General features: G+C 39.6%; 1 protein-coding gene across 2 annotated transcripts in view; it reads right to left on the minus strand.

Moving 5' to 3' along the window:
• The window catches only part of LOC134226568 (ras guanine nucleotide exchange factor R), a 78,864-nt gene that overhangs the window by 12,709 nt on the left and 49,775 nt on the right, over positions 1 to 16,380 (minus strand). The window contains exons 1-2 of one of the 2 annotated variants that reach the window (XM_062707418.1): positions 13,734 to 13,886; positions 2,447 to 2,644 (exon numbers count right to left, since the gene is read on the minus strand). In XM_062707418.1, the coding sequence (XP_062563402.1) occupies positions 2,447 to 2,644; positions 13,734 to 13,808 (273 nt within the window). In that variant the 5' untranslated portion in view covers positions 13,809 to 13,886. Of the gene's footprint in view, positions 1 to 2,446; positions 2,645 to 13,733; positions 13,887 to 16,380 lie in introns of those variants that run through there. The other variant, XM_062707417.1, reaches the window with a different exon arrangement.

The raw sequence follows: 16,380 nt of genomic DNA on the forward strand, positions 1-16,380 counted from the left end.
TATATTTTACTCAAGATCCGAATAGTGTTTGAAGATTTGCAATGAAACTGAATCATTGCTGATTTTATTCTGAGAAGCCTTAAAAATATGTCAAAGAATTGAATGAGACAATAAAACTAGATTAAATGTTTGACAGTAAACGCCGAGGAGTAGGAGGTTGAGGGTTCGAGTCCTACCAAGACACGTGGATTCTTTTTCGAGAGTTTCATTTCAATTTGTCGATTTCGAAACATTTGCTGTGCATATGCGCAGCTAAGATATTTAACAAAAAAGTAATCGTCAACGCACTTTTAGAATAAATTATGACTATTCACGTTTTTTTTTTTTTTTTCGTTTTTTTTAATCTTCAAAATTATATCGGGAATTTTTCAAAAATATCGGGAAAAAGTCGGGAAATATGCGGGAATTTTAAAATGTAAGTCGAGTGGTCACCCTGCAATAGGTACACGCAAAAAAAATATTGCAGTAAAAACTACCATTCCGAGGGTTATTTTAAGGTAGTTATACAACAAAGCCACAAATCGGCCATCTTGGAAACCACGTGCTTTTTACGGTAATTTTTCACGAGCACGAACTGAGAGAACCATGAAGCGCATGAGGGTGAAACACGGGTAGATCATTTGCTTACTTATGCTGAGCACTCGACTTCAATTTTAGAACTGTACAAACATTGTAACGCCAGATTTGGGTTTTTGGAAATGAGAATAGAAAAGCATATGGTGAATTAAAAAATCACCACGGCATAAAATGTATAATCACCTTAAGAATATGCACCGACGATTTTCAGCAGAAAACAAACCCGTTAGATTTTACCATGCGCGCAGTAAAAATCAACTGTGGCCCATGCGGAATGTTGTCACATGAACTGAAACAGTGGTGAATTTCTCTGAAACCATGGTAAAATTTACTAAAATTTCATGGTAGTTTTAAAAACAGAGCGTAGTCTACAAAATAGTAGTTTTTACCACGGATTTTTTCTGTGTAGGTGAAGGTTTCAGCTACCTGCTGATGGCATTGGTTTGCGCCGAAGTGCTATCAGATTTGTCAAATCGACGTTTGAATCTTTGTTTACAAAAGCAGATAAGTCGATTTGAAAATTTTGTCTTGAATTAAATAAAGAGTACTAAACTCGTCTTAGACGGTTGAATACATTCCACTAAAAAGAGCTTAAAATATTTTTTCATGTAATTTGAGTTGATTTAATCACTCAACACCTTTTCCATAGTTTTTAACTGGTATGACAGATCAATGGGCCTGCACGGTTAAGTATGCGTTTTATCCCGCTTTCCTACTTTCGGTATAAAGATGACTTTTACTTGCCTCCATGAAGATGGAATAATATTGAGTCTTAGACTTGCCTTGAAAATCTCAATTAACGGCGGAATCAGCACTGATTTGCCGTTTTGAAGGATTGCTGGATTTTTTCCGTCCAGTCCTGCAGGTTTATAAGACTCAAAAGATCTCACTGCATTCTCTACCCTGGATTTCGTAAAGATATAGTCAAACTTTCAAACGAACCATTTTTGTTAATTCTACAAACATAATCGGTCCAGGAAAATGGGTTTCCATAATCAACTTTAATATTTTTCCCTAGTTCATTAGCATGATCTTTTGCAAGTGCCCTCTGAAGTCTCGCGAAAAAGTGCTTTATTAAAAAGTTTACGAGAAGTCTTCCGCAGTTTTTCCAATTTAGAGTTCCACCACGGAACGTCCCTGTTAGAGGACGACTGTTTCATAGGACAACTGTTGTAGAAAGCATTTAAAATCTTATCATTTACCTTTTGGGAAAAACATTCCAGTTCTTGAACTAAATCAATCTTTCCACCTTTTGTAAATGGGTCTGAATTTAAATGTTGCTTATATTGTTCCCAGTTCGTTTTTCTAGCGTTTCTAAATGAAGTTGATGATCGTTTTCCCCAACTCCATTCAAACACAATATGTCTATATGATCTGACTTGATATGAGCTTTGTGTAAAGGTGAGATTCCTAAATGCTAAACGTAATAAAATCAGTTCTCTGTACAAGAACGTATTCGGACCTCTTTAAAAGCAGTAAACATATGTTTGAACTTCAGTACCGAGGCATGGTCTGTTTCCATCGCTTTCCATATAGCCATGACGACATGGCCAGCACCGTCATTGACTAAGAAAGCACACAGAGTAACAACACTACGATTCGCGCGATTTGCTCAACTTTAGGAACAACGCAGAACATCATCTTTTAACGAAACGTAATTGCTTTTTTTTACTAATTTGGAAAATCATGATAAAGACGCCTTTGATAACTGTCTATCGGCCAACAACAACAAATTTCCCAAACTAATTTTACTCAAGGTCAAACCCGCACCAAACACCCAAAGAAAGGGCGTTTGGTACGGTTTTGCAGAACGCCGACCAAGTTTGATGTTGACTATTATAGGATTGTACTGAACTGATTCCTTACTTACCATCAGTGATGAATTAACCAAGCAAGTGGTCAGTGCGGAGACAGGGGCATTGGTAGTGGCATCAACTGCGTGTCGTGCAAACACGTAACTGGAACAGTGCATGCACTTGCATAGTTCCCATTCGTCCAGGGCGGTTGCCTTCTGCAGCAATCCGTCGAACATAATTTGGACGCTGGAGCACCGGACGGGACCTACGGCCTGGAACAGATACAAAGAACAACATTTTTTACATTTATCATCTATTTTATTTACATCGTACTGCTAAACGATGATCACACAACAGTCATATAACGGAGTTAGATTGCTTATCTACCGAGAGCTGTTCCTCTCAAAGGGTATAGTAAAATGCTAAGATCAATCAATGAATTTCACTACGGCGGTGAATTTCGTTTGTATTAGGTGAGTCTTTGACAGACAGAAAAAGAAGAGTGCCGAACCGTGGACCGTATCAGGGGTCATATCGTTGCGTGATCATTGATCGGAACAACGCAGATTCCGGAGTTTGCAGATAGCGCGGTGTGAATTAGGTAGCTGCATCAGACGGCGATGTATTAATAGATAAAGTAAACACAGCTGTACATTGTGTAGCATATCAGCGTGTATTTATTCATCCAAATGGGGACATGACAGGACGGGTTAATTTGACGAATGATTTGAGATTCGATATGGGAATGCATTGCATGTACCTAACTACCTACATACGAAATTAGAAAAGAAAGTGGAGTTGTGCAGAATGCAGGATTAGGGATGAAAAATGTCATTTGGTCGATAACTTTCTTCAAAACTTGTCCACGATTTTTAATGATGCTGTAACATTTGAATGATTCTAATACTACGTCTAACAGATCATTGGTCTCACTATGTATTGTGATAATCAGGAGAGCGAAAATGCCAAAATATAGAAAAGAACGATAATGGAATCATCATTGAAGCGGTACACATGAAATACCCGGAATTAAAAAGCATTTTAGAATAAAGTTTTCGTAAGACCAACCCAAAACTGTGTCAGAACGTCAAGATTTGTTTTACAACAACTCTTTAGACGACATAGATAATCGACAGGTATCCAACTTAGTTAGTTTTAGCACAGCTTCAGAAAAGGCTATCATGTGCAAGTCTTGTGGTAACCAAAAACCATGCTCTAGAGATTGTAATCCCACAAAAAAATCTTAGAAGCATGATGAAGCAATTGTAAAAGCCGGGACCGGTTTTCACAAACACCGTTCTGAAATGGTGCCTAACTTGCAGTTTTCTTCATGCCTTCATTCATGTTGACTGCACTTTCAGCTGACTGGCCGAGGAGAAGTGCTTAGCGGGTGCTATTCGATGCTTTTTTTCGCCGCAAATTCCCTTCGCATGCAGAATTATTTACTGTTCCCTTTTTTCCTTGCTTGTGTGAATTTTCTGCCATAGTAGTAGAAGAAATCGCTGCCTATGCGGCTCTTATTGTATTGAACTTGAAAACTGTTTCGAACTCGAGGCATCCCCTAAACAATTTTCTCCGAGTTCAAGGCAATGTTTAGTTGTTTTTTTCAGTGGGATCTAATATCCATTTATTAATCCCAACTGCTAGATTAATCACAGCGTGTAAGACCGACTCATACGTGTTCTCATCAACACATCCCAGTCCATTCAGAGGAGGGGGGCGTTATTTATAGAGCGGTGATGATATTTGCCACTCCACCTCTACTCCTCCACCATCGCTTCGTGTGTCCACTTGTGACGGTCAACATTTCTATATTATACACAAGGAAAATAAAAAAGCAACCGATAGTGAGGGTGTTGACAAAATCTTGAGCTTCCTCTCGGGGTGTTTCGGTTCAGCAGTTTGCGCAAGCCTTGTGCGCGCGTTGAACCTACCTCCAAAAGTTGTTTTGATTAACCTCTCTGTTTGGCCATGACTACAGTCGTATTTGGATCGGTCCAGTAAAAAATAACAGATTTCCATTCCAAAGGAGTCTAGTGCCGATGTTTCCTGCAAATAATGTGACGCTGATATCAAAGTATCAAACCAACAGGCAAAGATTTTGCCCTGGCTGGTTTATTTCCATTATTGGCAAGAAGGTTCTTTTCTCAAATATGATTAGGTTCTATATGTAGGTCAGCGCCGTAGCGTGCGGTTGGCCAGGTTGGCCCCCGCCAAGGGCGCCAGCCATCAGGGGGCGCCAAAATCACTGTTTGCCTTTTACTAAATAGAACAGTTTTATTACTTAAAGGCCGTGTAATAACCAAACCAGGGGCAGCAGGGACTATGTCCAAGGGCTTGACGACCCCTCCCCATGGCCACTGCGAGTTAGGGGGCCTGCCTAGGATGTGGTGGGGTTTGACAGTGGGCTCTGTTAAACCTCTACAAAAAGCTGCATGTGTCCATAAGCAGGCCCTATCAAACCCAGTCAACACATGAACGTATATGGTGTCGTGTAGGATGCTGAAGTGCAGGCGATAGAGGTACTTTTCCACACAACATGTATGTATATCGTCTCCAATTTAGCATCTTGTATTGCACCATGTGCGATTTTATGTAGACTGGGAAGCGACCGTGTGCCGCTCAAAGCGCACAAGCCCAACACGAGTGCCAACCGGCACATCAGGATTAATACCAGTGAGATCCTGAGTACGGTATACTGGTCAAGGCAAATGACACACACGCGCGCGCGAAAGTAATGCAAAATAAACGACATGTAAAATGAACGTAAATTTACATTCTTACTTAACGTCAAATAGAGATAAAATAAGGGTTGCTGAATAACATTAGCTTTCCGATTACTACCAATTATTTTCAATCCCGTTTCTTTTTTACTTTTCTTACGTTAATGAAATGATAACGCGGGCGCCTAATCCGAAATTCAAATGAACAATCGCCCACTTTGACCGATTGATTGTTTATTCTCGCGAAGAATGAACAATTGAACAAATAAGGAAATGCTAATACTGCTGTGTAGAAGTTTCATAGGTCACATCACTTTCCATGGTGAATCCCGATCTATGTTACTGATTACCCCACCCAACTAACACTACTTCCTTCCCGTGGTAAATGTGGAGATGCAGAGGTATTCTCGGTCTCTAGTAGCAACAATTACCACACACTCACATTCCCTCCGTTTCCCAACTGACTGTAAGGACTTGGCCGGCGCCGTTATTGATCAATATTTGCGAGCTGCTGAAACGTGCACTTCGAGAATAGTTGGTAAATCCCAACCACTATTTACTTGGATCGTAGTGCAATTTGTACCAGTTCTGATCAATCACGGAGTAGCAACCATTGATATGTACAGTCAGTCTAAGCTAAGCTAAGCTTAAAGGCCGTGTAATAACCAAACCGACTATCGGTTGGTCCAAAGACCTATAAGTATATGGTAGATGCGTAATCTAGATGGAGCAAACAAAGAATATTTTTCATTATTTCACATCTACATGTTAAATGGATTGGTTTTAGCTTTGACTGCTATTCAGGATTCTCAGGAATCTCTGGAACCTGGTTGAAGGCGCCAATTGAATAAGAAAAAATCTGAGAGTATCTTTTTAAGTTATTTGAAAATCAATATGTTTGATATCCACATTGCGATTGGTAAAATTTTTGGTCACTATTATGGCCACCGAGAGTTTTTCGGAATCGTAATGTTTCAGCATTGTGGGGTGAATATTGAAGAAATGATTCAGTTTTTCCTAGTGGGTTCGTTCAAATGAATACGTTCACAAATAAGCGATTGACCAAACTCCGAGGGCTTTTCTGCTCCTATAATTGATACCAGGAATCCTCCAGGAATTCTTCCAACAGTTCCTCCAGGAATCCCTTCCTCCTGTAGTTCCTCCAAGAATTCCTTCGTTAGTTCCTCCAGAAGCTCCTAGAGGTATTTCTCCGAATGTTTCTCCAAGAATTTCTTTGAAAGCTTCTGTAAGAATTTCTCCAGAAGTTTCTCCAGGAATTCATTCGGAATTTTATCAAGCAATTCCTTAAGAAGTTCCTCGAGTAATTCTTCCAAAAGTTCCTCAGGAATTCCTCCGGAAGTTTATCCAAAAATATATCTGATAATTTCTTCAAGAATTCCTAAAAAAGATACTTAAGAAATTCCTTCGGAATTTATTGCAGCATTTCATCCAGAAGTTTGTTCAGACTTAATTCCCGGAAGTTTATCCCCCAATTCCTCCGGAAGATCGTCCAGTATTTTTGCAGAATTTCCTCAGGAAATCTTTCAGAAGCTCCGCCAGGAGTTCCACTAGGAGCTACTCCAGATATTCACATGAGAATTCCATTAGATTATTTCACAGGTACAAGAACTTTTAATATATTACTTCAAGAATTCTCCTGATATTCCCTTTAAATTCTTTTCGAAATTCACTTACCGTCAACTGGGGGGAAGATGATCATTGAGGTGAAGATGATCATTTGATGTGTCAGTCAAAAGTGCCAATTTTTTTTATGAAACGGTAGTCAACAATAGTCTCCGTTCAAGTAATGTTACCGCTAGGTAGAAATCCAAGTTTTTCGATTATAATCATGAAAATGTGTTTTGTGGAAGAAAAAGAGAGATAGTCATAAATGACGCTATTTTCGTTTCAAATATTGACTTCTTAGACTTCTTTACGTAGTAAATTCAACACTCATACAAATAACCTAGTGTATTATGACTACTAGGCCATAATGGTTTTAGTAGAGCTGTCTTGATCAACTTCACCCCAAACCAGATTATTCAAAAAATGTGTGATAATTTAATTTATTTTAATAATTGCGAACGCATTTCAGAAAACTAAAGTTGTTGATTATTGCAACGTATAGCAGTACATGTTTTGAAAATATTTGTTTCGATTTAAAATGTAAACACACATTGTTATTGCATGTTTTGTCTTAAAAATGATCATCTTCCCCCCAGTTGACGGTACTTAGAATTTATCCATACCCATCTACCATCCAGCTCTCGAGAATTCTACCAGAAATTCCTCCAGGTATTTCCCCCACACAAATTTCAAGAACTCTACTTGAAAACGTTTAGAAATGCTCAAAAAGTTCCTTAAGGATTTATTCTACAAAATTCAGAAATTCAGGGGGTTATTCCTACAGAAAATGTTACAAAAATTCTTCCGAAAATTTCTATAAAAACATCTTTGGATATTCTTATGAGAATCCATCCGGAAATTTCTCATCAAATCCGGCTAATCGAAATGTCGGAGCAAAAATCGTATTTATTAATACTTATTAAAACTGCTTTCGCCGGAAGACTCCAATCTTAAAAGTACTACTTCAGTCATTAACTCTTATATGGAAAATTACTAGGTTCCCATATCCAAACATTACTGCCGTAATTCCTCTAAAAAGTTCTCCAGGTAATCCTGGAACTCACCCCAGAATATCCTAAAGAATTTACCCTGGAAATTCTCTCAATTTTTCTTCCACGAGGTCTTCAATGAGTTCTCCCAAAAAAAATCCAGTAATATCAGCGAATTTACTTCAAAAATTCTTTTTAGAAATTCCTCCATGAATTCCCCCAGAAATTCCTTAAGGTATTCCTTAGAAAATTTCATGAATTTACTTTTACTTATGGATCCTGTACACCTCCGGTGGTGCAAAGGGCCGACTTGAAAGATCTCCATCCTGAGCGATGCCCGGCTATCGCTTTAACCTGTTGCCAGGTTAGATTTCGGTCGACTTCTTTTATTTCTTTATTGAGGCTTCGCAGCCATGAGCCTCTGGGTCTGCCTCTGCTGCGATGTTCCGCTGGGTTTCAGTCTAATGCTTGCTTACAGATTTCGTTTCCGCCCCTACGTAGAGTGTGGCCGACCCAGCCCCACTTCCGATCCCGAATTTCTGTTGTTATCGGCCTCTGGTGACAACGACGATGGAGCTCGTTGTTTGAGATCCAGTTGTGAGGCCACCAGGCCCGAATTATATACCGCAGGCATCTGTTAATGAACACCTGCAGCCGTTGAGTGTTCTCCACTGATACACACCATGTTTCGCTAGCGTATAACAGCACAGATTTCACGTTAGAGTTGAAAATTCGTATTTTGGTGCGTTCACTTATCTGCCTGTTTTTCCAGATATTTCTTAAACTCGCAAAGGCAGCCCTTGCTTTCTTGATCCGTGCGCCTATGTCGATCTTGGTACCGCCGTCTGACGCCATTTGGCTACCAAGATATTGGAAGCTTTCAACATTCTCCACTGGTTGCCCGGCTACTGTGAAACTGGAAGGAGTCACCGTGTTTACATCCAACGATTTGGTTTTGTTGACGTTGATGACTAAACCTGCCGAGGAGGAGCGATCGGCAAGGTCGTTGAGCTTACTCTGCATATCAGAGCGCCGTTGCGCGAGGAGTGCAACGTCATCCGCCAATTCGAAGTCGTTTAGGTGCTCCATGGTTATACGCTGCCATAACAGCCCGCGGTTTGGTTCACGGTCAATCGCATCTACCAGAATCTCATCGATTACGATGAGGAACAGTAACGGTGATAGAATACATCCTTGCCTCACACCAGCTACGACCCGGATAGGGTCGGACAGGACCCCATTGTGCAGCACTCTACACGAAAAGGCCTCGTACTGTGCTTCGATGAGGCCGATGATTTTCTCAGGAACCCCCTTGCGTCTCAGGGCGCCCCACATATTCTCGTGATTGAGACGGTCGAAAGCTTTTTCGTAGTCAATGAATACCAAGTAAAGGGACTCTTGGAATTCGTTAACCTGCTCCAAAATGATGCGGAGCGTGACAATATGGTCCACACAGGATCTTCCGGCACGGAATCCGGCTTGCTGCCGCCGGAGAGTCGCATCGATCTTCTCCTGAATCCGGGCTAGGATAATTTTGCACAGAACTTTGAGAACGGTACACAGCAACATAATACCTCGCCATTTATTGCATACAGTCAGGTCGCCCGTTTTTGGCACCTTTACTATAAGATACCTTGCATCCGTTCGACCGGGAAAGTTACGGTGTCCCGCATATTACGGAATAAACGATGCAGAAGTTGAGCGGATGTTATGGGGTCAACTTTGAGCATCTCGGCTGGTATGTAATCGACCTCTGGGGCTTAGTTCTATTTCATGCTTTGAATGGCTGTTTGAATCTCTAGCAGTGATGGTGCTTCGGTATTGACACGTGTTATACGTCGGATCCTAGGCAGATCATGCCGAGGTGGTGATGGCCTGGTTGGCACTTGAAAAAGTTCTTAAGACCCTTTCATGAATTTAAAAAGCATTTTATTTAGAATTTCATGTTGATTTTTAAAATGCAAGCTTCTCTATGTCATAACCTTTTTCATGCGCACTACTAGACTTTTGTGCAATCAGAACATTTAGGTCCATTATTTTTTTGATCAATTATGATAATTGTTCAATATCATAAAAACTAGGCTTCTTAAGCCTAAATTATTGCCTACATTAATTGCTTGGATTAATTTTAAATTCCAAGATCTTCTTAATTTTCAAGAATAATTATTCTGGAGTTGCAAGGGAAACCCTTCGGAATACTGATAAGAAATTCTTCGGAGTCTCCCCGGAAAATCTTTAGAATTTCAACGAAATTTTTTTCCGAAATTCTGTGGAAGAGTTCCGAAAAATGTTCGGTAGAAATTTTGAAGAACTAGAAGAATTAGAAAAAAAATCCAGCTTACTTTTTTACAGAATGTTTAAAGATTTTTTTTTAAATCCTGGGCAACTTTAATGAATCTTCAAAGGAAATTTCCAATGGAATTTTTTTTCGTTTTCCAAAAGAAATTCTTAGAAATTTTCAGCAGTTTTTTTTTAATTTCCAAAAGAAATTATTCGGAATATGCCAAAATATTTCCGATGGAAATTCCTAAGATTTTCCAGTAGAAAATCGAAAAAAGTTCATCTGAATCACCAATAATGAATTTCCCGAGGAAATTCCGATGTTTTTACAAGTGGAAATAACGAAAAAAATTGTACTTTTGTAGTACTTGTAAAGGTTGTACTTTTGAAGCATTTCCAGTAGGAATTCCTTAAAAATATCAAATCAAAATTTTAAAGATTTTCTGATGTGAAAATTCCTTAAACCTTCTAAATCATTTCCTGTGCATCTTTGCATGGTAAAGATTTAAAGCAATGTTTAGCTGAACCTACAAAGAAATCAAAATGACATCCCGAAGAAGAATGAATTCCCGATGAAATTTTGAAATGATTTCTGGTTCAAATTCAAAAAACATGCAACTTGAGAATTCTAAAGATTTATTCTTTGGAAATCCAAAGAATTTTTTGAAGATAATCCATAGACTCTTTTGTGGAAATTCTAAATAATGCCTCGAATAAAAAAATGCTTGGAAAATTAAAAAAAAAATGTGATAGAACTCACAAAGAGCGTAAAAAAGTATTCCGAAAAATTTTCATTTCAAAATTCCAAAATTGAAAAAAAAATCAACGAAAATATCAAAAGGTTTCATGTGGCATTGGCTCCATATTCCAACTGGAAGTTGGTCTGCTTTTCAACTTGAAAGCTTTTATATGCCAGCCATTGCACGATTATATATCTTGTGTAGCAAGTACGATGGATACACTATACCTAGGGCGTCGAGAATGTTTCCCACCCGAAAACATCCTAGACAGGAACGAGAATCGAACTCGTCATCTCCGGATTGGCAATCCTACGTCTTTGCTCGCAAGGCTAACTGAAGACTGAACATTTTGAAGCGCACTCCTTAAAATGTTCGAAAAATTTCTTTTGTAAATGAAGAAGAATTTCTGATGAAGATTCGGAAGAACTTGTCGAAGAAATTCATTAGAATGTTTTCCACCGAAAATTATATGTATTTCCCACGGGACTGTTTTTAATTTTCAGACAGAATTCACATGGAATTTTTTTCGGAGTTTTAAGGAAATTTTTTCGAAATTAACACTGGAGATGTTTTGTTTTTGTTTTTTCATTTTCAATTTGTAGCAAAATTTCCAAGCAAAATTTTTCAGAGAGAATTGTTCAAAAAAAATTCTGAATGCCAGCACTTCATCAGGATTGTATGAAGTAATGTCAAAGTTTTTACAGGAAATTTCTTTACTTGATTTTTCCTGAAAATCCACAAGAAATTCTTTTGAATTTTTCTTCTTAAGATTTTTTCTTGGATTATTGTAAAAACATGAACATTTTTCAAAATTGTAGCTGCAGTCGCTGATGAAAATGTGTCGGCGGCCTGATGCCAAAAACCATCTGCGGCCGAATTTTTAAAAAATATTTTTCCATTTTTCCTATTCAAATTTTTTTTGTGGAAATTGAGACTGAATCGCAACCTGTTTTTTCGTTTATTTATGTATGGCGTTGCGACCGACGATGCACACCTACGTCTTTTTAACGCTGAGTTGAAAAGACGCTACGTGGGCATCGGCCCTTAGCTGCGCATTGCGTTTAATGATTTAATCATTACATTTTAATGATTTGTATTTTTTACACCGCTATTGTTATTCACCAAAAGTTTTTCGTGTAAAAAAAACCACGTGGTTCGAGAGCAACACCCCCCCCCCTCCCCCCATGTGGCTTATCGTGGACATTGTGTGTGTACACAAATTTGAGACAAACTTTTTGGCACTTAGCATTATTCGATTTGCTCGCAACAGGTTACATTCGACGCGGTCTAGTTGTTTGCTGTTGATAATTGGGCCGATTGGCCATTGCGTTCCAGAGATATTGATAAAACATGGTTTTTGCCAAAGGTCCCCTTTTGGGGGAAAAAATAAAACCGTATACTATTGAACCCTCTATAATGTGTTTTTCTTTTTTATAATGCACGAGAAATCTTTTCTACTCTTTATTTATGTGAATTTTAATGATACACGAGAAAGGCATCACCAACGCTAGAATCGGTTGTGATTCCAACGAAGCTGTTGAAGGTCTGGGACAGGACGATGACTAAGTTCCGATTGGCAAGACCTGCTGTCTTGCACGTAGGCCGCGACCCTTATTGTTGGTCCTGCTACTGTGAACTAGAAGGGGTCGCCGTGTTTACATACAAAAATTGTGTTTTGTATACGTTGTTGGCTAAACCTGTCGAGGAGAAGCACTCGGTAAGGTAGTTGAGCTTAATATGTATAACAGAGCGCCGTTGCGAGGCGTGCAACATAATCAGCCAATTCGCAGTCGTTTAGGTGCTCCATGGTTATAGGGTGCTATAGCAGCCAGCCGTTTGATTCACGGTCAATCGCACCTACCAGAATCTCGTCGATAACGACTCCTGGAGACGCCTAGCACCTGAACAATCTTCCGGTTGGGAATAGGTTGTTCACCTAGTTTCATACTAGGTCCTGATATACAGGGGATGCCTGCCTCTACAGACTTGTTCGCGAACACAGTTGCTGGCTGTCATCGTAAACCCAATAGAGGTGGTCCAATGGAGTACGGCACTGACTGCCGATGAAGTTCTAATTCGAACGCGCCTAACTCGGGTGTCGCCGATATTCACATATAAGATATCGGCGTAGAAGAAGATGTTAATGTTGGGCGGTAGATAGCGGGAAATTCCTTTTATGGCGAAAAGAAGTGTGTGACTGCCAAGACAGGCCCTTAGGGAACCCCCGTTTTCTACTGAAATGCCCTCGATTGACCATCACTAAATCGCCAGTACGGGAGATAGAGGGTTCCATATTGCAGTTCTGCAGAGCTACGGTTTTTTGGGTTTCTGAAAACCAAGCAGGTTGATGTCTACAACTGCTGAAAACAGATGAACTTTGACAGGTCTTCGAATGATCCAAATGAGGGATTTTTCAGTTCGGATATCGAGTATAGGGCCAAAGGAAAAACAAAAAATGTGATTCAGTAGAGTCCTGAATAATATTCGATATGTTAGCTGGGGCATCGGGCTACTGAAATACATAAAAATCTGTAACAGAGAGTTATCGTAGGCTTGAAGTATCAATTTTCTCCAAAACTTTTTTTTATCAATGAAAATTAATGGTAGTTGCAAATTGGGTAAAAATAGCCATCTGAGAAGCTACACACTTACAAAAATAATATATTGATCACGGCGACATCATACTGAAGATAAATGCTAAGCGGGTCATCGAGTACACAATATCCAGAGTGTCAAAAAAGCCAATGTGATTCACCCACTCCCCACGGATGAATAAATAATCTTTATTTGGTTTTTGTTTTGCTGACACTTTTTATATAGGTGAGAAATAGTTTCATTTATACCTGCGTTAATTGGCTAATTTAGCTAATTCATTTTTATTATTTACATTGTTCTGAACAGGTTTAACGTTCTTTGATGTATTAGTTATTTCGAGAAATAACAGAATGAATCCAACTTGTTAGAATACAAGTTCGAGGTCGTATGTAAAATAATGACACTTACCATAAAGTGATACACTGAGGAATAATTAAACGATATACGATACACGGAACACCTTGTCAATTTTACTTTTACCATGTAAATCCGACAAGTGATGGATTCGTGACTTAAATAGATACTTGAGAAATGTTACTACAGTCAGATCTAACGCTCACACCACCTCTGTCCAATAGTTCAACCGCATGTCTAATCATATACTGTCGACCGTTTCCTTATCAACCAGTTCTACAAACCAGTCGTGCTCTCAAAATCCTATCTATCTACGGTTGTATGCTATACGATTAGGCTTCGTTGTTTGACCTGCAAGCTGACTGTCATCAACCACCATTCTGCTATTTTTTCCACTTGTTCCTGTGCGTATAGCCTCGTACAGTGGTCACCAAACTACGAACATAGCTCGTAAGGGGTTGTACACTAATTATGTAAGCACTTATGGGGGGAGGGGGGTCTGCCATTTCCTTACGCGCCATATAAATAAAAAATGATTCATATGGGAAAAATCTTACATGGGGGGAGGGGGGTTGAAAAACCCAGAAAAATTGCTTACGTAATTAGTGTACGGCCCCTAAGCAGGGACAAATATCAATTAGCTTGCAATCAGTGTCCATGAGAATGTTTTGGAATATTTTCAAAACAAATGACATACATAAACAGTTCGGAAGACAAATCGAATAATCCGTATCTTTTTGTTATAAATTTGACTGATGTAATGAAGTTAAAAGTGAGTAATATTCATAACACTACACATTTCATGGTGGTATACGACAGTATTGATCGCGAAGAGCTATGGAACATTACGGACGAGAACAGCATTCCTGACTGATCAAAGCAACCGTTGCAACGGTGGATGGTGTGCAAACTGTGTGAAGATTTCGGGCGAAGCAACAAAACTTGGACTGGTGGTGAATGCGTCGAAGACAATGTACATGCTGGTAGGCGGAACCGAGCGCGACCGGGCCCGCTTGAAAAGCAGTGTTACGTTAGACAGGGATACTTTCGAAGTGGTCGATGAATTCGCTCATAAGACCGTTAGTCCACCATCTTTGGCGGTGTACAAGAAGACGGTGAGTGGCGGCGAAGGATGAACTACGACTCCACCCAGCTCTACGGCGAACACAGCATCCAGAAAGTAGCTAAAGTCGGAAGGGGATGATGAGCAGGGCATGTTGCAAGAATGCCGGACAGCAACCCTGGCGTCAAATTGTTGATTCAGTGTTATCTGTTTAGTTATAAGCTAAATAAATGAACACACACACAATAAATTATGCAGTGCGACAATTTTACGAACGCTCAAATATGTATTGATCCATGTATTGAAGTCCGATATGGTGAGAATCTGTTTATCTGTTATCTGTTTAGATGTAGACTGAATAAATGAAATGAATGGTGAGAATCACTGCCGTGGTGCTTCATACCGTCTGTGATGGCAGTCTTTTCGAAGTCAAATAGGTTCCTGTTGCTAATAAAAAGCCTTCATTATCGCCCCATAACCTTACTCGACTTGATTGTCTCAACAATGCTCGGCTACCGAAGCGACATAATCAATCCAATATCAGTAAATGCAAAGGCGGAATCCGTAGGGGATATTTTTGTGTGTTAATCGCACTAAACTCGGCTCGATCGCGCGTTGAAATTTGACGCATTTGTGAGTTTAGTAGCCAGTAGCCAATACCGCTCCAAAGAAGCGGCAACATATGGGATGCTGTTGATGGTGACTATAAATAGTATGTATTATGGCTCTGAATGTTGTTATTCCTTTCATACCAATATTGGCCGAATTAGAAGAAGAGTGCGGCTGCGAGCAGTCGGGTGAGAGTCGGTCGCCACAAAACGTGAAATATTTTGACTGGTGTTAATCACAACAATAAAATGTATTTTTAGAAGCACTGTCAATGGCTACGATAAGAACCAGCTTTCAGGTAGGCCGGTTTGACCATGCTACCGTAGCGTCTTATGCATTTCGTAGTCTCGTGTAGGATCACCGTGAGCGGCAGCGAGGGCAAACAGACCATATCACCCCCGCGAATCAACAATGGGGTGTCTCATTATGCAAGTGTAAAATGGGCTACAGCGATTAGAATAAAGCCAAGCTACCGTAGAGGTGTGTCGAAAAGCGATAATATTTATTAATGGTTTAAATGACTAAGCATATTGTGTTTGATAAATATCTATTATCTATTCATGATATTCAGAATAGAAAAAACACCTTTTAATTCAGCAATTCGGATGCATAACAAAGAATGATGTTTCCCTCACAATAATCTAAAATGCGATGCGAGGCAATTACACAGCTGTCCATGTCCATAAGGACGATGACATATTGACGCGTGTGCGTGCGCGTACGCGTCTAAGGCCGATGACATACTCACGCGTGAGCGTGCGCGAACGCGTCCAGGACAAAATAATTTCTCTTGCTGATATTCTGCTTTACGAGTGCTTGGACGCGTTCCGCATCGCTCGACGCGTCAATATGTCATCGCCCTAAGACAAAAACATGCCCATTCAAAATCAATTTTCAGATTCCTGTTTTTTCCCGGTTAGAGATACTAAAAATATCACAAAAGCGAATTAAAAAGGGAAATCATCTAATTTTTATGTTTATTTCATTGGAGGGAGGGCTGGGAGACTTTTAGACCGGTTCAGTATGAAT

This window comes from Armigeres subalbatus, chromosome 3, assembly GCF_024139115.2.
Source record: "Armigeres subalbatus isolate Guangzhou_Male chromosome 3, GZ_Asu_2, whole genome shotgun sequence".
Taxonomy (NCBI): domain Eukaryota; kingdom Metazoa; phylum Arthropoda; class Insecta; order Diptera; family Culicidae; genus Armigeres; species Armigeres subalbatus.